We start from the raw sequence: 23,793 nt of genomic DNA on the forward strand, positions 1-23,793 counted from the left end.
TAAGCACATACTGAGCAATTGCACTGCCTCTGAAAGGATTCGTAGGCAGCATTTTGGAAATGCAAGTTTTAAAGAGATTTTGGGCCAGAGGCCAAATGTTGATAAATTACTGAACTTTCTAAAAGTTACAAATATTTATAAACAGATTTAGTTGTTTGTTTGTTTTATATTTACACCTTGTTACTATATATATTTTAATTGTTATTTATTTTTGTTATCGGTTCTATGTTATTTGTTTTTTTGTTGTTGTTTTATTTTGTTCTATTTTATTCTATTTATTATTGTTATTTATTTATGTATTTATTTATACCATGTGTTGTGGCGCAGCTTGGCCTGTGTTGTTTTTGTGCCAAAAAACTATTACCAACCAATTAACAAGGTAGAGACCGTGACATGGGCATATAAGCCAGGGTTTATGACTAAAGCATGAAAAGTACAGGACACGTACCAGGGGCGCACCCAGAAGGTGGTCACTCATGCACAATCCCGCCCCATGTTGACACCGCAGTCAGGTGCGCAGGTGTGGCACCGACGGTGTTTGGGCTCATACTTTGGGCGGAGGAGGAGTCAATCGCGGGACTGAACACAGGCTTCCACCGAGGAGGCGCCGAGTGGTACGAGTGAGGATACCGGTTACACGGGCACATAGCCTGCCAGAATAGCGCGATGTGGACAGAGTAAAGGTCGAGACATGGGCTCAAGTTGCCAGCTGAGAGCAAAGTTACAAAAGAAATTAGGTGAGCGCGACATGGGCACAGATTGCCAGCTATGTACAGGGTGTGGTGATAGTCCAAGGAGTCCAAGTTAGTTGCAGTTTCTGCGAGTGTCCTGGGAGTCAGCGGGGTAGCTGCGGTGGTTGAGATGTGCAGCACGTGGCTCAAAACCAAGGTGGCGAAGGTAGATGTTGCGGCTTCAGCGAATACTGTCGCTTATTATCAGTTTGGCCATGGTCTTCGAATAGTTTCTCACTATCCCTAGGTGCTGGAGGACGGCGATGTTGCTGGGGTCCTATCCCCCTAGAAAGTTGACGACGAAGGCGTCGCAGAATGTGTCGTAGCCTTGAGACCTGTAAAATTGGGTGAGAGCGGCGTACTTGTTGATTTTTAGGGCTCTGACCTGGTTGAAGGCGTCGTGGCCATTTTCGAATGGAATGGCCACGTCAACGATGGTGGCCGTCTTTGTGACTTCGTTTATGGCAACGAGGTCTGGGCGGCAGTTTTCTTCGAAGCCGGGGACGCATTGGTTACATCTAATGGTAATGTTGGGATCGTTGACGGCACGGTAGAGTTTTCTCAGGACTGCGTTGTGTCGCTCGGTGGCCAGGTGAAGATTTTGTCGGCAGTGGTTGAAGACGTGGGCCAAAGTTACCTTTGGGTAATTACACCTGCGGCATTTGGAGGACAGGTTACCGAAGCGACGAAGGCCGTGTAGGGGTACCACACTGAGTCGAGCTCTGTGGATAAACCGCCAGTCGGCAAACGTGGTGTACTTGCCGTTTCTCAGAAAGTGATTACTGGCAGGGTGTTGAGCGGTAAGTTTGTAGGCCTTGCCTTGGTCTGGCTTTCTCAAGAGGTTGTTTAGAAGTGATTTTTTCGCCATGTTGTTAAGGATCTTGGATGTGGCGTGTCTTGGTATGGGGAGGCCGTTAGAGGAAATTGCGATGGTGTCGTCGAGCTTGACCCAAGAGATGTCCATTGTTTTCTGCAGCCTTCGGGAGGCTTTACGCAGACGTGTCCACGTGGAAGTGATGTCAGTAGGGTCGTAGCCGAAATCGTTGTCCATGGATCTGTGTAGGTAGGTGCAGAGGTCTTCTTCTGAGGGTTTTCGTCGGATTCTTTTGCGGACGACGCTACGCAGGAAGTTTAATGCGATGGATTTTACCATGGGGTCCCTAGAAAAGAGGAGATGGATGCCGTGGGTGACCTCGCAGCTTCTCGATGTGGGTTCCTGTTTGTGTTGAGGGGACCTCCCAGAGATGGTTTAGTAACTCTTCTTTACCATCGCTGGGATCTGAACGCCCACCCACGTGTTTGCCGTGCGTGGTGTCCCGTATGCCGGAAAGGGGGATCCTGGTAGTTGAGGGGCAACATACCGTCCCCAACACACTGCTTTGGCCCCTGCTTCGGATAAACGGGAGGCTCAAATCAGGCTCCGTTTGAGTCAATCGGCTGGTCGTTGAGTCATTGTTGACCTCGGCTTGGAGTCAACCGATCGATGCAGACCGGGCAGACACGTCAGACAAGATGTGCTCTTCTTGACTGCATTGTGAGGGTATAGCTCCTGGGAAACCCTGGTGTGACGGTCTATGGGAGTCTCCCATGTGACGGCATTTCCTTGTTGGACTCCATGGTGGGTGGGGTCACTAGGAGCTGAATATTAATTCTTAAATATGGATCCTAAAAACAACAAACAAGCGACAAAGAACCAGACCTCCAGCCAACCCGCTTACTTAATAGTACATGCAACTGGAGAAAAACCCCTTGCTAAGTGTTCTCCTTTTTTGATTCAAAAGCTATTTGAATCAACCATCGGGCATTTAAAAAAAACGCAAAAATTGAGGTCAGGGGATCTACTAGTAGAAACAGCCTCTCCTCAACAAACAGTAAAGCTTTTGTCAATGAAGACTCTTGGAGACATGGCAATTTCGGTCACACCACACGTAAGTTTGAACTCATCACGAGGTGTGATATCTGAGTTTGACTTAATGTCTGAAGACGAATCAGACATTCAGATCGGCCTCTCAGACCAAGGTGTCACTTCCGTTCGACGCATTTCGATCCGCCGAGACGGCAAGTTGATACCCACAAAACATTTAATCCTCACGTTCAACAACCCTGCATTGCCATCCTTTGTTACAGCCGGGTATCTGCGCTGTGCAGTTCGTCCGTATATTCCAAATCCGCTGCGTTGCTTTAAATGCCAGCGATTTGGACATTCTCAGACGTCTTGCCGAGGCAAAAGCTTATGTGCACAGTGTGGAACTGAAGGTCACGACAGTACTGAATGTAAAAGTACTCCACACTGTGTGAACTGCAAAGATGCCCATCCTTCCTACTCCCGGAAATGCCCTGCATGGCAAAGAGAAAAAGAAATTCAACGGGTAAAAACTGAGAAAAACATATCATATCCAGAGGCTCGTCGCATGGTCACTCCAAGTGCACCTATGCAACAAAAGACATTTGCTGCCGTGTTGAAATCTACTACGACACGTGGGGTTCAAACAGATATTTCTGTATTCCCAAGCGAATCTTTTACACGCCATGCAAGATGCTTATTGATCCCATCTACACAATCAGAAGAAAAGGAGATCACAAAGACTAAAACCTCTGTAAGTAAATCAGGGGTAACAACCAGAAATGTGGGTTCTAAAAAAGCCAGTAAGAACCCACTTAACAAACAAAGAGTGAAAGCAGCCCTCTCTAAAGTTTCAAAAAAATCAGAAGCTCAATCTGTGAGTGAGTTTTCTGACATATCTGACGAAGAGCCTAATACGGAGGTTACGAAACCAAAGTCACCTCCAAAAGAGAGACCCCCTGTTAAATTAAAGAGGGATACCCTCGCAAAGAATGCTACCTCAAACACATAATGGATTATAAAATAATCCAATGGAACTGTCGTGGTTTCCGCAACAACTTCTCTGACGTTAAACACCTGACATACTCTACCTCATCTCTCTGCGTGGCACTCCAGGAAACACATCTAAAACCTGGAGAAAGAATTTCTTTAAAAGGATTCGATCTTTACCGTAAAGATGACGACAGCCACACCCGCGCCAGTGGAGGTGTGGCTGTACTGGTTTCAAACCGCATCCCGTCTTTTCCGGTACAAATAACAACAGAGCTGCAAGCTGTGGCAGTCAGAATATCTATGGGCGTCACTGTCACAGTTTGTTCCATATACTTGCCACCAGATGTCAGAGTCAATGACGATGAATTGGATGCATTGGTTGAACAGCTGCCAACTCCTTTCCTTTTACTTGGTGATTTCAATGGTCACAATCCAATGTGGGGCAGTCACGATATTAACCGTCGAGGCAGAGCCATTGAAAGATTCATTGGTAATCACCAACTATATTTATTTAATACTGGAGAAGTGACATACTTCCACGCCCCAACAAGAACATTCACTGCCATTGATCTATCATTAGCAACCCCGAATCTGTTTTCAGCGTTTACATGGGAGGTTGGATCTAATCCACTCTCTAGTGACCACTTCCCAATATTTTTAAAATATCGAGGCAGAGAAAGCTGTGAAACAGCCCGTCCACCACGCTGGAAATTTGAAACGGCAGATTGGCCTGCATTTTCCTCTTTGGCTAACGTCACTGAGGAAATGGTCAATGCTGCTGATATCAATGACGCAGTAGAAGTTGTCACTTTCAGTATTATTGAGGCAGCCGAAAAAACAATGGGGATAACATCAACCAGATATCCAAAACATTCGAAACCATGGTGGGATCAGAATTGTGAGGCAGCATTTAAAAAACAAAAGAAAGCATGGGGGATTTTCAGAAGATACCCCACTGCTGAGAATTTGATAGCTTTTAAAAAAGCAAAGGCAAATGCCAGAAAAATAAGGAGGCAAAGCCAAAGGGATTCTTGGAGGAAGTATGTCTCTAGCATAACATCTTCCACCAGCTCAAAAGCATTCTGGGATAAAATCCATAAAATTAATGGGAAATATGCTTGTCACTCTCTGTTCATGCTGGAAAATAATGGCACAATAATCAGTGACATAAAAGGTATTGCTGATTTGTTGGGTGAAACATTTTCGTCTTCATCCAGCAATATTATGTATACAACAAATTTTCAGGCTTATAAAGTCCAAAGTGAAAAACAATATCTAAACTTCCACTCTCCCATCTAATGAGGAATATAATGTGCCATTCAGCAGAATAGAACTATGTACAGCAATCTCTCGCTCGGGGAATACTGCTGTAGGGCCGGATAAAATCCATTACAGCATGATTAAAAATCTGTCAGACAATTCCCTTAGTAACCTTTTAAATCTGTTCAACAGAATATGGACAGAACATACTTTTCCTGACTCTTGGAGGCTATCTATCATAATTCCCATTCCGAAGCCAGGTAAAGACTGCAAGAATCCCTCTAATTATAGACCAATTTCTCTGACTAGTTGTCTGTGCAAACTTTTCGAGAGAATGGTAAACAGACGCCTGATGTTTCTCCTAGAGGAAAAGAACTACTTTTCACCACATCAGAGTGGATTTGGTAGGAACAGAAGTACCACAGACAATCTAGTAAACCTTGAAACATCTATACGCGAAGCGTTTGTTAGACGACAGCACTTAGTGTTTGTGTTTTTTGATATAGAGAAGGCCTATGATCGCTGCTGGCGATATGGGATACTTTGTGATCTGCACAAATTCGGATTGCGGGGTAATTTACCAATTTTTATAAAAAACTTCCTACAGAATCGAAGATTTCAAGTCAGGATGGGCAACACTTTGTCTAGGCCTTTCACACAAGAAGAGGGTGTCCCTCAAGGTTCAATTCTGAGTGTAACTCTGTTCCTAATAAAAATTAACAGTATAACTAACTGTCTTCCTCTTAGTGTGAAACACTCTCTGTATGTGGATGACTTTCAGATCTCCTGTCAGTCTAGTAACATGGGTATTATTGAGAGACAACTGCAAACCTCCTTAAATCGAATAGACAATTGGTCCAAGATTAATGGTTTCAGTTTTAAGGTAGAGAAGACCTCGTGCATCCACTTTTGCTGAAGGCGTGGTTTGCATATGGATCCTGAAATTCACGTAAATGGGGTTAAAATTCCAACGGTCAACAAAGCAAAATTTTTGGGTGTCGTGTTTGACCATAAATTGACGTTCTTACCACACTTGTGCAATTTGAAGAGTAGATGTTGAAAAGCTTTAAACCTGTTAAAGGTATTGTCTGCTCATCCTGGGGTTTCAGACAAATGTTTTATGCTGAAGATTTATAGGGTTCTTGTTTGCTCTAAGCTGGACTATGGATGCGTTTTGTATGGCTCTACACGAGAATCTACTCTTCGGATGCTGGATCCAATCCACTATTAAGCATTGTGTTTTTGCAGTGGTGCATTTCGAACTTTTCCTGTACAAAGCTTGTATGTGGATACTTATGAGCTTCCACTATCTCTTAGGAGAGAACAGTTGTCTCTTTTTTATTACATTAAACAGAGATCTTAAAATAAACTTTTAGCTGGTTGTTCAGATAGTCAGCTGAGGAGATTATTTGCAGCTCGCCCAAGTAGTGTCCCTACATTTGACATAAGAATGGAGAATGTAAGCAGCACGATTGACCTGGACACAAGCAACATTTTGCAGGTCGAGGTCGATAATATATCACTTTGGTCAATTTTTGTGATAAACGTTGATTTAAGCCAGGGGTGGGCAAATACTTTAAAGCGCGGGCCAAAATGAAATTTTCAAAATGTCTCCTGGGCCGGAGGACTATATCGCGTATGCTTTGCACAAGCGGATGTTTTGGATGGAGTTTTTTCCCTGCCCAATTTTTTTTTTTTTGACAAAAACACTAAGTATCATTTCAATTTGAATAAAATATGTCACGTAATTTTTAAAGAAATATTATTATAAATAAATGGCTATTAGATAAACCAGTCAATGAAAGATTTTATTTTGTTACTTATTTATGTCTTAACGATACAAATTATTTTATATTGACACATAGTTATTACAATTTAACATGTATATTGCATTTCGTAAATATAATAGTAAATAGAATTCAAAAAAGAGAAGAAAAACATCAAACGTTAAAATAAATATTTATAGTTAATGCGAAACGTGAAATCTCGAATGTTCATCTGACATTATTTCTTCAAAATTGGGTTCCAAATCACTTGTAGCAATCCTTAATATCGAGTGTAGATTTTCGTCAGTAATTTGTGATCGATATTTATTTTTCGTGGAAACTATTAAAGAAAAAGTTCTTTCACAAATATATGTCGAACCAAATAAAACAAGGTATTTTTGAACATAGTTAAAAAAATGTTTGAAATGTTCGTTATTCAAAGCGCCATAGAAAGCACTCAATTTGTTTGAGTGAAAATTTTCTTTTAGTAAATTATTTGATTGTAAGTCAATTAGTTCTAGTTGAATTTGAACAGGAGCTTCTTGCACATCGAAATTGAAAGGTTGGCTAATTAATGATAAAGGTTTTTCAATAGCTTTGAAATCTTGAAATCTTTTTTGGAATTCAGAATGCAGGTCTTGTGTTATTGCACTATATTTAAAAAAATCTGTATTTTTCAATGATTCTCGCCGTGCTTGCAATGAGGAGAAATGATTTAATAATTTATTATTAAAGTTTTCAGCAAATAAATTGAGTTTTGTCATAAATGCTTTGACGTTTGAGTGCATATTGAAAGCGAATTGGTTTTTCCCTTGTAGATTTATATTTAGTTCATTCAAATCTTTTACGATATCTACTGAAAACGAGAAATTGTTTAGCCAAGCCTTATTTTGCAATTCAGGAAAATCATGTAGTTTTTCTTTTATCGACAAGAAGGATACTATTTTATCAAGCAAATATTGAAATCTGTCCAAAACTTTACCAATGCTAAGCCATCTCACTTCAGTGTAATAAGGAATTTTGTAGAAGTCACTTTCAATTTCTTTCAAAAATTCAACAAACTGTCGATGATTTACGGCACGTCCTCGGATAAAATTCACAACTTTGGTCACAACAGTAACGACGTGATTCAATTTCAAAACTTTTCTGCATAGCACTTCTTGATGAATAATGCAGTGCAAAAATAATATATCGTGTTCTGGTTGTAACTCTTTTACTTTGTCGCGAATTCGTTTAAGTAAGCCTACATTTTTCCCTGTTAAACTAGGACAACCATTCGTAGTGACGCTTACTATTTTATTCCAAGTTAAACTTACTTTAACTAAACACTCTTCAACAGTGAGAAAGAAGTCTTCACCAGTAGTTGTATCTTTAATTGGATGCACACTAAGAAGTTCCTCGCTAATTTCACATTTCTTGTTAATGCCGCGAATAAATATTAATAATTGACTTGTATCAGTAATATCGCAGGACTCATCTAAAGCCAGAGAACAATAGGTAAAATCAGCAATTTTTGTTCTTAGCTGGTCAAGTAAGTTTCCTGAAATATTTTCAATCTGTCGTACTATTGTAATTCTCGAAAGGCTTACATTTTCAAAAATATGTTTCTTTTCAGGACAACATATCTCCGACACTTGTACCATGCATTGTTTAACAAATTTTGCTTCAGAAAACGGCTTACAGAACTTAGCAATTTTGTGTGCGACAACATAACTTGCTTTTGTGGTAGATTTCTCTATATTACTTTGTTTGGTAAAAATATTTTGTTTGTTATTCAAGTTTTTTGCTAAGTTTTCTGCTACAGTTTGAAGTTTTTTTAAAGAAAGTGATGCATATTTTGGATGTTTTGTTGCAAAGTGCCTGTTTAAATTGTATTCTTTGAAAACAGCAATTGTTTCCTGACAAACTAAACAAATTGCTTTCTTATTAATGTTTGTAAAAAGATATTTTACCGTCCAAGCTTCATTGAAGTTTCTGCATTTCAAAGCAACTTTTCTTTTTTTAGATTGACTCATTTTACAAAGGTCTACAAATAAATAATTTAATTAATACAATAAAAAGTCCACTTTTTCAATTTTATATTTGCAAACTAATATTAGACTCGAACAAAAAAGAGTATGCGATCAGTGCTAAATCAAAATTAACAATACGCGTGGTGCAACCTGTCGTCCCTCGAAAAGTGAGAGGAGTACAGCATATGCCGTCCACACATGCATTTCGAACCTAGCGCGATCTCCTTTGTGTTCGACGAAAAAACCGCCCTGAGAGCGATCGTCGCGACATCGTCCACACTAGTGTAGTCAGCCGACCGCCCATTTTATTACGCCTATTATATATACAGTACGCACACTAATAATGTTGATGTCAACAAAATCTCATAAAAGAGTTTTAAAAAATTTGCGTGCGGAATTTTTCAACGGGCCGGATAAAATTAGCAAAAGGGCCGGATCCGGCCCGCGGGCCGGCTTTTGCCCACCCCTGATTTAAGCTTAAAGCAGTTTCTAAAAGAAACCACCCCAGACTATGTTTATAGACAGCACTTCGCAGAAATTCAACATCGTGACAGGAATTTAATTCCTATTTATATCGATGGATCTAAATCGGATGACTATGTTGGCTTAGCCTTTGTTTGCCAGGATGAAATCGTGGCAGGAGAGATGGCAAAATTTGTGGAACGCACAAGTTTACAATAAACTACACGAGATCAAACCTGTGATAGAAAATTGGACACAGAAGAAACCCTGTGACAGGAGATCTGAGGTCATTCTTACTCGTTTGAGAATTGGACATACTCGACTGACTCATCAATACCTTTTGAAGGGTGATGACCAGCCTGTATGTCAGTATTGCAATTGTAATGTAAGCGTTAAGCACATACTGAGCAATTGCATCGCCTCTGAACGGATTCGTAGGCAGCATTTTGGAAATGCAAGTTCTAACGAAATTTTGGGCCAGAAGCCAAATGTTGATAAATTATTGAACTTTCTAAAAGTTACAAATATTTCATAAAGAAATTTAATTATCTATTTATTTATATCCATATACATGTTGTTGTTATACACAGTTTAACTGTTGTATATTTTTGTTATTGGTTTTTTGTTTTTTGTTTTGTTCATTTTTATTGTTATTTATGTACGTATATATACCATAAGTTGTGGCGCAGCTTGGCCTATGTGGCTCTTGTGCCAATAAACTTTAACCAATTAACCAACCAACCAGAAATCTTTGGCTAAACCTTCAGTTTATTGTAGAGTATTAGATACTCAGCTGAAAAGATTATTTACAGCTCGCCCAAGTTGTGTCTCTACATTTGACATTAGAATGGAGAATGTAAGCAGCACGATTGACCTGGACACAAGCAACATTTTACAGGCCGAGGTCGATAATATATCACCTTGGTCAACTCTTGCGATAAATGTTGACATTAGCTTAAAGCAGTTTTCTAAGGAATTTACTCCGGACTACATCTATAGGCAGCACTTTGCAGAAATTCAACACCACGACAGGAATTTAATTCCTATTTATACTGATGGATCGAAATCGGTTTATTACGTTGGCTCAGCCTTTGTCTGCCAGGATGAGATCGTGGCAGAACAAATTGCATCGAATTCTTCCATTTTTACTGCAGAGGTGCTGGCTATTTACCTAGCTTTAAAATATGTAATTAGAAAAGGTCATCGTTTCTGTGTTATTTACACTGACTCAGTTAATGCACTTCAGGCTTTGATCTCACATGAACCTAGTTCTCACTCTATAGTGATTAAAATTCGCAAACTGTTTTGCCATCTTATTGCGAGTAATATTCTTGTAAAATTTTGTTGGGTCCCAGGCCATGTAGGTATAAGAGGGAATGAAGAAGCTGACGCAGCTGCAAAGTCAGCAAGTCCTTCTCAGCATAGAATGTTTATTGAAGGAGGTGACTTGAAGCTGGTTGTTAAAAAACGAGTAGCAGAGAGATGGCAAAATGTGTGGAACAAACAAGTCCACAATAAACTTTACGAGATCAAACCTATAATAGAAAATTGGACACACAAGAAACAGTATGATAGGAGATCTGAAGTCATTCTTACTCGTCTGTGGATTGGACATACTCGGCTTACTCATGAATACCTTTTGAAGGGTGATGACTAGCCAGTATGCCAGTATTGCATTTGTACTTTAAGTGTTAAACATATACTTTTCAACTGTGTTGCTTTTGACCAGAGTCGCAGACAGCATTTTGGAAATGCAACTTTGAGAGAGATTTTGTGCCAGAGGCTAAATCTTGATAAGATACTGAACTTTGTGAAAGTTATAAATATTAATAAAGAGATTTAAGTTAACTAATTTATTTATTTATTTATTATATATTTATATTTGTGTTGTTCTGTTTGTTTGTGTTTTTGTGTTGTATTGATGCTTTGTGATATATATATTTAGCTTTGTTTAATTTTACCATTTGTCATGGCGCAGCATAGCCTGTGTGGCTCTTGTGCCAAAAAACTAGAACTAACTAACTAACTAACTCCTTGCCTGGGATCCACTTAATAGGCATCCACTTTTGAAGTCTACGGCCGGCGGCTCGAAGTCTTGTCCACATGGAGCGGATGTCTGTAGGTTTTGAGCCAAAGTCGCCTTCCATAGTACCATTAAGGTACACACAGGTGTTTTACGTGGTGGGATCTCTACCTATTTTCTTACGGATGATTGCAGATAGTGTGTTGGCTGCGGTGGCTCGAACGTTGGCATCTATGGAATCTAGGAGGCAAACGGCGTGCGTTACCTGGGCGACGTCTACCAGGGTGTTGCAGGGGAGCAGGTTTGCTCCACCCATGGAGTGCGAAAAGTATAAGATTTCGGGACTGGCACGGAGGGGGAGGTTAAGCCATTTACGAGCAGAACGCTTAACTGTTTTGTCGATTTTTTCGATGGACTTTTTAGATGTCGTTCTCAGCGAAAGGTGGAAGATCAGCCTGGGGATTTGGAACATGTTGACTGCGTCGATTTGCTGCCATGGGGCCAGTTTGGAGTTGTTTATTTTGTCCAAGTGTTGGAGTATGGTGTTGGAAAGATTTGGGCTGGTCCAACCAGTTGCAAATTTTATTGGGACGCGAAGATTGTTATAAATATCGTCTGGACTTAGAGTGGGAATACGCTTATATTGGATTTAGTAGCGAACGTTGCCAGTAGTGTGTGCTTTGCCGTCCACAGAGAGTTAGGCGCACTTTTTTAGATTAAAGGAGACACCTGCCCACTTGGCCCAGTTAGACATAAGTTGCAGTTGATCGGCTAGTCCCTGCTGTGAGTCGCTGATTAGTGTTACATCTTCAGCGTAGGCTAGTACGTCGAACTTGCAGTTGTGGAGGTTGTACCCAGCGTTGATGGAGTTGGTCAGACGGATACCTACTTCTAGAGCTATATTGAATAAAATAGGGCTGATGGGGCAGCCCTGGCGGACCCCTGCAAGTATGGGGATGGGCTCCAGGTACCTTGAAGACGACCTGATACGTGTGGCTTCTTCAGTGTATAGGAGAGAGATGGTATTTATAGAATTTGGATGTAGGCCAACTTATTTAAGGCTTTTTTATAAGGTCTCGTGTGGGATTGAACCAAAAGCATTACACAGGTCCAGCCAGGCGACGTGGCAGGAGCGGCGAGTACGCCGGGCGTCCTGGATCACGGACTGAAGGATGTAGTTGTAATCCTGACACCCTCATAGTGGACGAAGCCCTTCTGAGCGGGTGACAGGCGGGCGTTGTCTTCACACCACTTTAGAAGACGGTTTGCCAGGCAGGCGGTGTATAGTTTACCTAGCGTGCAGGACAAGGAAATTGGTCTCCAGTTACTGATGTCGTCGTAGGGCTTCTTTTTATAGGCCAGTATTGTTGTGGAGAGGCGCCAGGAGTAAGGAATATGTGCCGTACGCTTAACAGCGTTGAAAACAGCCGCCAGAATGTTGCCGCTGGGATCAAGTCGTCGCCAGTGGTTGTATCTGATGCCATCAGGACTTGGAGCAGTGTTGCGACCACGGCGGAGACGGTCAGCGACTTCGGCGGGTGTGAAGAGGGGGCCCAGTGGGTCGTTGTCCGCATTGTTGAGGCCGAGGTCTGGTAACGGTGGTGGGTCGGGACTGGGCGGAGGAGCACCTAGAATAGATCTGAAATGATTTAAAATAGTTTCGTCAGGGATGTCGCAGTATCTGATGCCTTCACCCGTAACAGCTGCAAAAGCTCTCTTCTTGTTTGAGCGATACAGTTTTTGGATGGCACTGGCGTCCTGTGCGATGGAGTCTGGACGAGGCTGACGACTGGGAGCATATCGATGGTCTAAATCAATTGGTTCGACGTTACAGATGTTATAAACTAGATTGGTTAAGTCTGATAGCATGACTTCTAGCATGTCCTCGTCTAAGGCTGAATCAAACCTGGTGACTTACGTCATTATCCAGGCGGGGACGCTATTCGCTGCTTGGCTTTTGTTGATCGTCGTTGGATGCGTTGAGGTGGGCATGCTGTTGCTGGTGTTTGCGTTGTCTTGATTGGACCTAAGGGGAGAGAAAGAGCAAGGGACGAACTCTGGACGAGTAGGAGGAGGTGAAGGACCAGACCAGATGTCAGAGCGTTCTAAGATGACCCTTGGCTGTAAGTTACACAGTTGGGTAGTAACTGAAGGTGAACTGGCGTTCAAAGTACTTGTTGTAGAGACGTCCGGACTTGGGTTGGCGGAATTTGAAGTTGTGGGCCGGGCTGGGCTCCTGGTGGCGGTACCTGGGCTTTGGCAGGGTGAGTTCTCGAGTTGTCTGGACGGACTGTCTTGGTGATCAGGCAGTGAACGAGCCATGATAGATCTAGTACGTCGCCTGGGGCGCGTGTTGGTAGAGCATGGCGGTGAGTCATTAGACTGAGTGCCTGGAGACGAGTCGCTGTCTGTGAGTGGAGTGGGTCTCTTGCGTCGCTTCCTCGGTGAATACTTTTTCAGTGGGCGGGTCGGGATACACACCTTTTTTCTGTCAGCTGGTAGCGGCGGGGGTGGTGGAGCAGCGGCGATGCTGTTACGACAGATTTCTGATTGTTGCTGATGTAACTTCATCTGTTTAAGAAGGTTGAGAACCAGTTTGCAAGCACGACATTCAAACGCCAGGGTGGTACCGTGGACGTCTTTCAAATGCTTCACAAGCCCCGCATGGTCCGAATAGTCCCTGGAAATCAGGAGGCATAACTGACATCCGTGCGGAGGGTGTAGAGGAACCAGGACGGTTATTAATGGCGATGCTCTCAGCGAGGCTGCCATGATCAAATGTGCAGATGATAGAAAGAGGGATAGGGGATGAAGAACCTCCTGGGGCGCTAGAATGCGGCCAACCAAGAAGAGGCAGGAAGAGGAAGTTATAGGCTAGCAGGAGTGCTATGACTTCTGCTACTGCTATTATGAAGGGACTAGAGTGCCCACCCGCTTAAGGCTGGTGGGGCGATAGAAAGTTTTGCCGGTCAAGCAGCGAATACACGGTGCGTTTAAACCGTGCAGGCCGCTCTTCCAGCAGAAGTAAGAAGAGGGTAGGACAGAGAAAAATACAAAACAAACTTACCTATGATCCGGGGAGCTGGAGGCTCGAAGTCCGGTCGGCATCCGAATGAGTGGGTAGATCAGCTGATTAACCAAGATTAATCAAGCTGATAAGAACAGATACTATTAATAAAAGTTTATTAACATCCTTAATATTACAATACAGCATATTTGCTGTTTACAAAGCACTAGTAACTACAAACTTATACATAGTACATGGTTCCCAAAGTGTATCACAACCGCATACAGTGATCCAGAACCCGTTATCGTTCCAGATAAGGTAAGAACAGTATAGAGCGTATATGATTGAATTTTTTTATTTTTTTTGTTATTTATTTATTTAAATTATATTGATAAGTAGCTAAGGGATAATATTTACATTGGTTTGCAAAAAACCGACAATATTTACATAAAAAAGCATAGACAAATGTTGAGTGAAAAACAAATGATATTTACAAAGTTTTACATTGATGAGTAACAAGCAGACAATGTTACGTATGGTTTACATAGGTAAGGGATAGATAAGCACAAACAATAATAATGTACATTGGTGAGCCAAAGATATACACAATTACATATATATGGTGATTATAAAGCAGACAATATTTACAAAGATATACATTGGTGAGCAGAGGAGAAATAATAATTACATGGGACAAGCACAGTAAAGAAAAATACAAATGCAGGAAACGTTAAAAGGAAACGAGGTTGGATATAAAAGTTGTAGGAGGAGTGCCGTGAGGCCTGTAGGTACAGAAGACACCAAATTAATGCGACTGATCATTTAAAGTAAAGTTATCATTGATCTTACTCCAAATTATGTTTTCTGTGTTATGGTATAACGTAACATGTTCCTTGTTGGTTAAATGTTTATCATCAGCAGCCAGTTTACGGATAGCTTCGTCTCTAATCTTATTAACAATAAGAGTTGCATTCCATTTTTTGTTTTCAAAAATAAGTGCACATCTTGCCTTTTATAATGTTCTTTTGGTGAGAGCAGTAAACCAATTTATAACATAATGATTTTGGTTTCTGACAGGAAATTTAGAATGGTAGTTTACGTTATGCCAACTAAGGTGTGTTTTAAATATTTTGTTGACCCATGCCCATGTCTGTTTGGCTATGGGGCATTCAAAAAAGACATGAATGATGTTTTCGTCCCTTTTACAGCGTGGGCAGTGCTTTATTTTCAAATGCTGGTAGGTATTGAGATAAACTCTGGTCATGACCACTTCATTTAGTATTTTCCATGCCAGTTCTCTCCATTCAGCAGGTAGTTTTTCAAGGTTATTCCAAGTTTCATTCCAGTTCACAGATGGGTCTGTAACATTTCTATTGGTAGTCTGGTGGAATATGTTGTTGTACACAGTTCTCAGTCTTATTTTTTCGCCTATTTGGTCTTTGTTGATTAGAATATTGATCGTCTCTCTCCAAAGTTTGTAGTTTTTAGATTCATTTATAATAAAGGGAGTGTTATTTGGAGTATGCAGTATTCTGTTGGTGATGGGGCCCAGTATATATCGGGCAAGCAAATATAATGGGTGAACAGGTAAAAGAATAGAATTAATAATATTAGCTAGCTGCAAGGACTGCTCAAATGTTTTTATATCCCAGATTTTCCAACCACCTTCTTTGATTTCGTTTTTCATAATTTTTCTATTGATCGGTTCAAACTCACTGTTCCATATAAATTTAAATATTATTTTTTCTAAATTTTTGATCTGTTGGTTGTTAAGATTGGTGATATATAGAAAATATATAATTTTAGCAATAATAGCCTTGTTGGCAACAGTCACACACTCTGGCATATATAGCCATATGTTATCCCATTCTAATATCGTGTTGTTAAGCTTTGAGATCATGTCTTTAAAGTTCTTGTTATTACTTTTTTTTCCAAACCATACCCCCAGAATTTTTAAGTTTTCTACATTTGCTATATTCATAGATTCACATTATAAGTTTCCGTATATGTTAGGAAGTTTGCTTTTATTTTCATTAATTTTTATACCGGTGAGGTTACTAAATATTCTTATTTTTTCTAGAGTTTTGTTCAGTGCAACGTTATCCATGATCATGAAGTTCATGTCATCGGCGTGCACTATATATTTAATTTTATTTACAACACCTGGGATATGTATAGGGGTGATCAAGTTGTCATTCATGACTGTGGCCAGAAAAGCTTCTATGTAGATGGTGAAGAGAGCCATGGAGCAGGGGCATCCCTGCCTTACACCTGCAGGACAGTCAAAGAAATTTGAATCATTATTATTTATTACAATTTTAGTTCTGGGATTTTGGTACAGTAAATTGATTTTGTTAATTTCCTTGTTATTAAGACCAAAAGAATAAAGAATTTTTCATAGTACTTTCCTGTTTACCGTGTCAAATGCTTTCTCTATGTCGATAGACAAGATGGATAGAGGGGTTTTTCTCTTGGTATAAATATTGCTAATTAGGTTGATAAACATGGTATTATTTTGAATAGTGCGGCCTTTTATGCCAGCACTCTGAGTGCTGCTGATGTGGTTACTGAAAATTTTGTCAATTCTTTTGGCTATGATGGTACTATAAATCTTGTAATCAATATTTAAGAGTGTGATTGGTCTGAAGTCACTTATCTGCTTTTCCTCATTATCTTTTTTGTTTATTAGAATAATTTTGCCAGTATTGAAATTATCATTGAATGAGTCGAGATTAAATAGATTATAAAACATGTCAGTAAAGTCATCTTTGAAGAACCTGTATATTTCCGCGGGGATATTGTCAATTCCTGGGGCTTTTTTCATATGTAGGTTGTCAATTGCGTCATTTATTTCTACCTTGGTGATCTCCTTGTCAATGTGCCCAATTTCTCTTTCTTTTATAGGCTTGATATCTTTTTCAACTTTTTCCCAATAGTTCCAGTTGGTTGGTGGCTTTTTATATAGTTGGCTGTAATATTTTTCGAATTCTTTTAAAATTATTTTTTCATCTGTGGTCATTTTGTTATTAATCAAGTTATTTAGCGTGGTCGGACTTTTTGTTTTTTTGTTCCTTTTAAAGATGTCATTTTCTGCTTTTCTACTTATGCCCAGCCTATTCATTTTGTAATTAATATAGTTGTTTTTTTATTTTATTGTTAATTTCATTACTTATCTTATTTTCTATCTGTTCTATACTAGTGGTGTCCTTTTGAATAATTTTGTAACTTAGTTCTCTCTGTAGTTGTTTGAGTTTGTTAAAGCACTTGTGCTTGATTTTCTTCCACGTGCATTCAATGGCTTTGTAGATTTTTTTATTGTCCTCGTGCCATTGGATCCAGTTACGGTTGGTCTTGTTTTCTGTATAATATCTTTAATTTTGAGCTGGAGGTCGGGATCTTTAAGTATGTCATCGGTGACCTTGATTCTGTTTGTCTGTCTAATATTGCTATTTTTAATGTGAATGTTCATATTTATTAATTTATGGTCAGATATTTTCTTGTTGTCATCAATTAAGTAATATTTATTGATATTGTCGATTTTGCCAATATTACAGTTTTAGTAGATTCTATCTAACCTTTCTTTAATCCCTTGCGCTTCCCAAGTGTAACCAGGGAGATTTGGGTGGATAAGGCGGAAAGCATTGCAGAGGAGGTAATCATTAGTAATCTTGTTAAGAATTTTACGTGACTCGTCAGGCCATAATTTTCCTTTTTTATCTAAGGGATTTAGAACACAGTTGTAATCTCCGGCCATTATTATATCTCTGTTGCCCATAAGGTAGATAGGGAGTGTATTAAAGAGATCTTTCCTGTCAGATAGTTGAGGAGGGGCGTAGATGTTAATAATTCTTAGCAGGTTATTTTCATACGAAATGTCAACTGAAAGGATTCTCCCATTGTGATCTGTTTTAAAGTCATTGACTTTCAGTTTTTTATGAATCATAGTAATGACTCCAGAACCTCTCCTAGGGGCAAAGGACACATAGATGTTGTAATTGGCAAACAGCTTATGGAGTTTTCTGATATCGTCAAAGTTGTACGTGTTTGTGTCCTGGAGAAGAAGGACATCAGTATGGTCCGTTAAAAGCATATTAAGAATGTAAATTTGCTTGGAGACCTTTCTAAACCCACAGATGTTTAATGTTTTGATGTTTAACGTCGCGAACTTAAAAGTAATTTGGTTGGGCTATATTTCGTTTACTCTTCCTTAACTTTTTTTTCTCAGCTTTCGTTATTACCTTCTCAACTTTTTCTATAATTTCTTTGCCAGTTAGGCTGGCATCAAGGCTAATAGAAAGTATTTCTTTTTTCACACTTGCTTCATTTTGTTGGTTCTCTATTTTTTTTCGATTGTGTTGTTTTCAAATGTAACGATGTTTTCCTCTACATTTATAGTTTCCTCTCTTGTTTTAGTTACTTCCCCTAACTCATTTTCTTTTTCATTATTAACTATATCTATCTCTTTACTTTTTTCTATTTCATCATGTTTTTCTATTTTGATATCTTTATTATTATGTAATTGTGATTTTAGCCTATCTAAACTTTTTCGTCGTATTCTTTCATTCGTTTTGTTTCTGCCTCCATTTTTGCAAATTTCAGAAAATGTAGGCTCTGGGCACATTGTCTCTTTATTATGTATTTTTTTGCAATTATATCAAAATGGCAGTTTTTTATTAGATGCTGTGAGCTTTTACACCAGTGGCAGAGTTTGACAGTACAGTCTTTTATTTCGTGTTGTAGACTGCCACAGCGCCAACATTGTTTTTTTTATACTGTTATATAATAGCTCAACCTTTTCCCCAAGAATTTCTATATAATTAGGTAAAAGTTTTCTGATCTCCATAATGACTCTATATGTGTCAGTTTTAAACTTTTTATCATTTATTGTTACCGTATTAACTAACACTTTTAGAATTTTACCATATAAACTTAAACTACTTTTAACAACTTCTTTATCTGCCTCGTTAGGAACGAATCTTACAGTGACCATAATTTGGTTTTTCTCAAGGCTTTCACAAATGTAATCAAAAGATCCTATCTTTATGGTATGTCCAATTAGTTTCTCTTTTGCTGCTACGGTAGTGAGTCCAATAACTTCAATGTTGTTAGGCTTGAAGCATACTTGTTCTACTTCACCTTGTGGGTTGGCGATGTTCTCGCAAGCCGTGATGATGTCCTGCATTTGTAATTGTTCTTTTGCTATTATTCGAATGGACCTGCAGGTGGTGTATTTTTTTGAGTCTTTCTTGCATTTCAGTCTGTAGATCGGAATCTTGTTCTGTTGTCTCTGGAGTTGGAGCTCTTGCATCCTTCGCAAGTTGTTCATTCTCAGACTCTTCTTATGTCATAACATCTTCTATGAAACTTTCAACGGCAAGACATGAGTCAGTCATGTCTTGTGCTACTGCGGCATAACTTGTGGATGGCTTGTCAAGATTCATGCTTAGAGACATGGAATCGTGACCACCGATAATAAAGAAAACGAAGAACACTGAGCACTATGCACTGATGAGAGCACTGTATGCTGACAGGTATCCAAAGTATGGCAGTCCACTACAGTACGGTATACACGCACTACAAAAAGAAAGATGTCCTCGAACACACAAATGACGCTGGCAAAGGAGACGCCAACGGCTGGCCAAGATAAATGTGCAGTATGAAGGAGGGAGAGGGGATAGAGAGAGGGGAAAAAAAAACAAGGAGAAATGTGGTGGTAGACCAAACGGTCACACCACCACTGAAAAGAAAGGATAGTGTTGTCTTTCGACCTACGAATACACGTTGTGTTTCAAACGTGCAGGTCAGTCTACGGACGGAAGAAAGAAGGCTATAGAACAGTTGAAAAACAAAAATACTTACTAAAGGGAACAAAGATGGCGAACAGATACTGTGGTTTGAAAGTTTGTTAAAACGGCAGGTCACCAAATACAAAAGCTTCTAAAATCATACAAAAATCAAATGAAAGAGTAACAATGTTAATAACCCTTTAAATACAAAATATACCTGCCGTTTTTTACATGAAATATAAAGGAACATGAAGTCCACAGTATTTACAAAATGTATAGGTTAGTTACAATTTACATAACCTGACAATCATTCTATTACTTTACAAAAAAACATAGAATTTAACACTGTTTAAGATTTAAATTTAAATCACCAAATAATTGAACATAAGGCATTAAAATACAAAACATTAATTAGGGAAATCGCCCCAAAAACACATAATAGTTCATTTATAACAATTGCGAATTAAATATTGCAAAGCCATAAGTTAATTACGATTTACATGATCCAAAAATCATTCTATCACTTTACAAAAAACATAAAACCCGACAATTAATTAAATAAATAAATTTACAAATAGTAAACAATAGAATACAAAAAATTAAACTACAAAACATTATTTAAGGGAATTATCCCAAAAATATACAATAACTTATTAAATATTAATCGCAAGACAAATATACAATCAAAAACTTAATATAAAACATTTAATCACAATACTCAAAATAGTAAACATGCCAAAGCTAAACATTAGAACCAACAAAAAACAAACTAAAAATCACCACTTGTCGTTAAATTTTATTACATTATTTTCTATTTTAAAGATAGTATTTGTTCCCCTGTAAAAATTATTTATTTCACTCTGAGTCATCTTTTCCATATCACTCCTAATTTTAAAACATAATTCCTGTTTAATTTTTACTATTACTAGAGAAGCACTACAGTATTTCCTGTCAAACATCATCATACATTTATTAGCCAGGGCAATACAACAGTTAAGTAAGTATCTATTTTGATTTCTAACTATTAGATCACTCTGATATTTAATATTTGTCCAATTTATAGGAGTTTTCCACACCCTTGAAACTCATCCCCATACCGATTGGGCAACACTACATTCATAAAATATATGAATAATAGACTCTGTGCGTCCACAGCTCGAGCAACTGTCAGTTCTGCAACGATGATAAATTCGTAAGTACTCCTTACACATAATCACATTTTGTAAGATTCGCCATGACGTTTCAATCCATTCGACTGGCAGACTGTGTATATTCTTCCAAATTTCTGGCCAATTAAAATCACTATGTAACATATTTAAACTAAAATGAGGTTTAAAAATTATCTTGTAGATTTGACCCGGACGAATTCTTCTATCTGATTCCAAAATATAACTTTTTTCACTAAGAATAAATTTTAAAATCTCCCTCCATTTCTTGTATTTTCTTAGAAACTTCTTTTCCCTTTTTAATTAGTAATATATCAGAGTAATATTTTTAACGATTGGACCCAGAATATATCTTACTAAATAATAAAGTGGATGGTTCCGTTCATTTAAAATATTTATAATAATCGAAATCTGTAATGAAAGTTCAAAGGACCTGAGATCCCAGACTCCTTATCCTCCCCCATCGATGTCATTTCTTATAATTTTTCGGCTTACTGGCTCAAAAGAGCTATTCCAAAAAAACCCCTCGATGTGGGTTCCTGTCCGTGGTGAGGGGACCTCCCAGAGATGGTTTAGAAACTCTTCTTTACCATCGCTGGGATCTGAACGCCCACCCACGTGTTTGCCGTGCGTGGTGTCCCGTATGCCGGAAAGGGGGATCCTGGTAGTTGAGGGGCAACATACCGTCCCCAACACACTGCTTTGGCCCCTGCTTCGGATAAACGGGAGGCTCAAATCAGGCTCCGTTTGAGTCAATCGGCTGGTCGTTGAGTCATTGTTGACCTCGGCTTGGAGTCAACTGATTGATGCAGACCGGGCAGACACGTCAGACAAGATGTGCTCTTCTTGACTGCATTGTGAGGGTATAGCTTTTGGGAAACCCTGGTGTGACGGTCTATGGGAGTCTCCCATGTGACCGCATTTCCTTGTTGGACTCCATGGTGGGTGGGGTCACTAGGAGCTGAATATTAATTTTTAAATATGGATGCTAAAAACAACAAACAAGCGACAAAGAACCAGACCTCCAGCCAACCCGCTTACTTAATAGTACATGCAACTGGAGAAAAACCCCTTGCTAAGTGTTCTCTTTTTTTGATTCAAAAGCTATTTGAATCAACCATCGGGCATTTAAAAAAAACGCAAAAATTGAGGTCAGGGGATCTACTAGTAGAAACAGCCTCTCCTCAACAAACAGTAAAGCTCTTGTCAATGAAGACTCTTGGAGACATGGCAATTTCGGTCACACCACACGTAAGTTTGAACTCATCACGAGGTGTGATATCTGAGTTTGACTTAATGTCTGAAGAGGAATCAGACATTCAGATCGGCCTCTCAGACCAAGGTGTCACTTCCGTTCGACGCATTTCGATCCGCCGAGACGGCAAGTTGATACCCACAAAACATTTAATCCTCACGTTCAACAACCCTGCATTGCCATCCTTTGTTACAGCCGGGTATCTGCGCTGTGCAGTTCGTTTGTATATTCCAAATCCGCTGCGTTGCTTTAAATGCCAGCGATTTGGACATTCTCAGACGTCTTGCCGAGGCAAAAGCTTATGTGCACAGTGTGGAACTGAAGGTCACGACAGTACTGAATGTAAAAGTACTCCACACTGTGTGAATTGTCTGTGGTACTTCTGTTCCTACAGAATCCACTCTGATGTGGTGATAAGTAGTTCTGTTCCTCTAAGAGAAACATCAGGCGTCTGTTTATTATTCTTTCGAAAAGTTTACAGAGACAACTAGTCAAAGAAATTGGTCTATAATTAGAAGGATTCTTGTGGTCTTTATTTGGCTTGGGTATGGGAATGATGATAGATAGCCTCCAAGAGTCTGGAAAAGTATGTTCTGTCCATATTCTGTTAAACAGATTCAGAAGATTACTGAGGGAATTGTCTGATAGATTTTTAATCATGCTGTAGTGGATTTTATCCGGGCCTACAGCAGTATTCCCTGAGCGAGAGATTGCTGTACATAGTTCTATTCTGCTGAATGGCACATTATATTCCTCATTAGATGGAGAGTGGAAGTTTAGATATTGTTTTTCAGATTGCACTTTGTAAGCCTGAAAATCCTTTGTATACATACTATTGCTGGATGAGGACGAAAATGTTTCACCCAAACAATCAGCAATACCTTTTATGTCACTGATTATTGTGCCATTATTTTCCAGCATGGACAGAGAGTGAGAAGCATATTTTCCATTAATTTTATGGATTTTATCCCAGACCGCTTTTGAGCTGGTGGAAGATGTTATGCTAGATACATACTTCCTCCATGAATCCCTTTGGCTTTGCCTCCTTATTTTTCTGGCATTTGCCTTTGCTTTTTTAAAAGCTATCAAATTCTCAGCAGTGGGGTATCTTCTGAAGATCCCCCATGCTTTCTTTTGTTTTTTAAATGCTACCTCACAATTCTGATCCCACCATGGTTTCGGATGTTTTGGATATCTGGTTGACGTTTTCCCCATTGTTTTTTCGGCTGCCTGAATAATACTCGATGTGACAACTTCTACTGCATCATTGATATCGGCAGTATTGACCATTTCTTCAGTGATGTTAGCCAAAGAGGAAAATGTAGGCCAATCTGCCGTTTCAAATTTCCAGCGTGGTGGACGGGCTGTTTCACAGCTTTCTCTGCCTTGGTATTTTAGAAATATTGGGAAGTGGTCACTGGAAAGTGGATTAGATCCAACCTCCCATATAAACACTGAAAACAGATTTGGGGTTGCTAATGATAGATCA

At 39.3% G+C, this 23,793-nt stretch overlaps 3 protein-coding genes across 3 annotated transcripts; 1 reads left to right on the plus strand and 2 right to left on the minus strand.

Annotated features, from left to right (window-relative positions):
• Positions 1–1,008: 1,008 nt before the first annotated feature.
• LOC136981468 (uncharacterized) lies at positions 1,009–1,884 on the minus strand. The gene has a single exon (XM_067277782.1). The coding sequence runs from the start codon at positions 1,882–1,884 to the stop codon at positions 1,009–1,011; it is 876 nt and encodes a 291-aa protein (XP_067133883.1).
• Positions 1,885–6,793: 4,909 nt separating this feature from the next.
• LOC136981469 (general transcription factor II-I repeat domain-containing protein 2B-like) lies at positions 6,794–8,608 on the minus strand. Its single transcript, XM_067277783.1, has one exon. The coding sequence runs from the start codon at positions 8,606–8,608 to the stop codon at positions 6,794–6,796; it is 1,815 nt and encodes a 604-aa protein (XP_067133884.1).
• A 13,422-nt stretch (positions 8,609–22,030) lies between these two features.
• On the plus strand, positions 22,031–22,795 carry LOC136981470 (uncharacterized). The gene has a single exon (XM_067277784.1). It carries the CDS (start codon positions 22,031–22,033, stop codon positions 22,793–22,795), a length of 765 nt encoding a protein of 254 aa, XP_067133885.1.
• Positions 22,796–23,793: the final 998 nt, after the last annotated feature.

This window comes from Centruroides vittatus, unplaced genomic scaffold, assembly GCF_030686945.1.
Source record: "Centruroides vittatus isolate TY-2023 unplaced genomic scaffold, ASM3068694v2 contig_760, whole genome shotgun sequence".
Lineage (NCBI taxonomy): Eukaryota > Metazoa > Arthropoda > Arachnida > Scorpiones > Buthidae > Centruroides > Centruroides vittatus.

Coding starts and splice junctions, on each gene's coding strand:
- LOC136981469 (XM_067277783.1), bottom strand. CDS start 8,608: ATGAGTCAATCTAAAAAAAGAAAAGTTGCTTTGAAATGCAGAAACTTC.
- LOC136981468 (XM_067277782.1), bottom strand. CDS start 1,884: ATGGTAAAATCCATCGCATTAAACTTCCTGCGTAGCGTCGTCCGCAAA.
- LOC136981470 (XM_067277784.1), top strand. CDS start 22,031: ATGGATGCTAAAAACAACAAACAAGCGACAAAGAACCAGACCTCCAGC.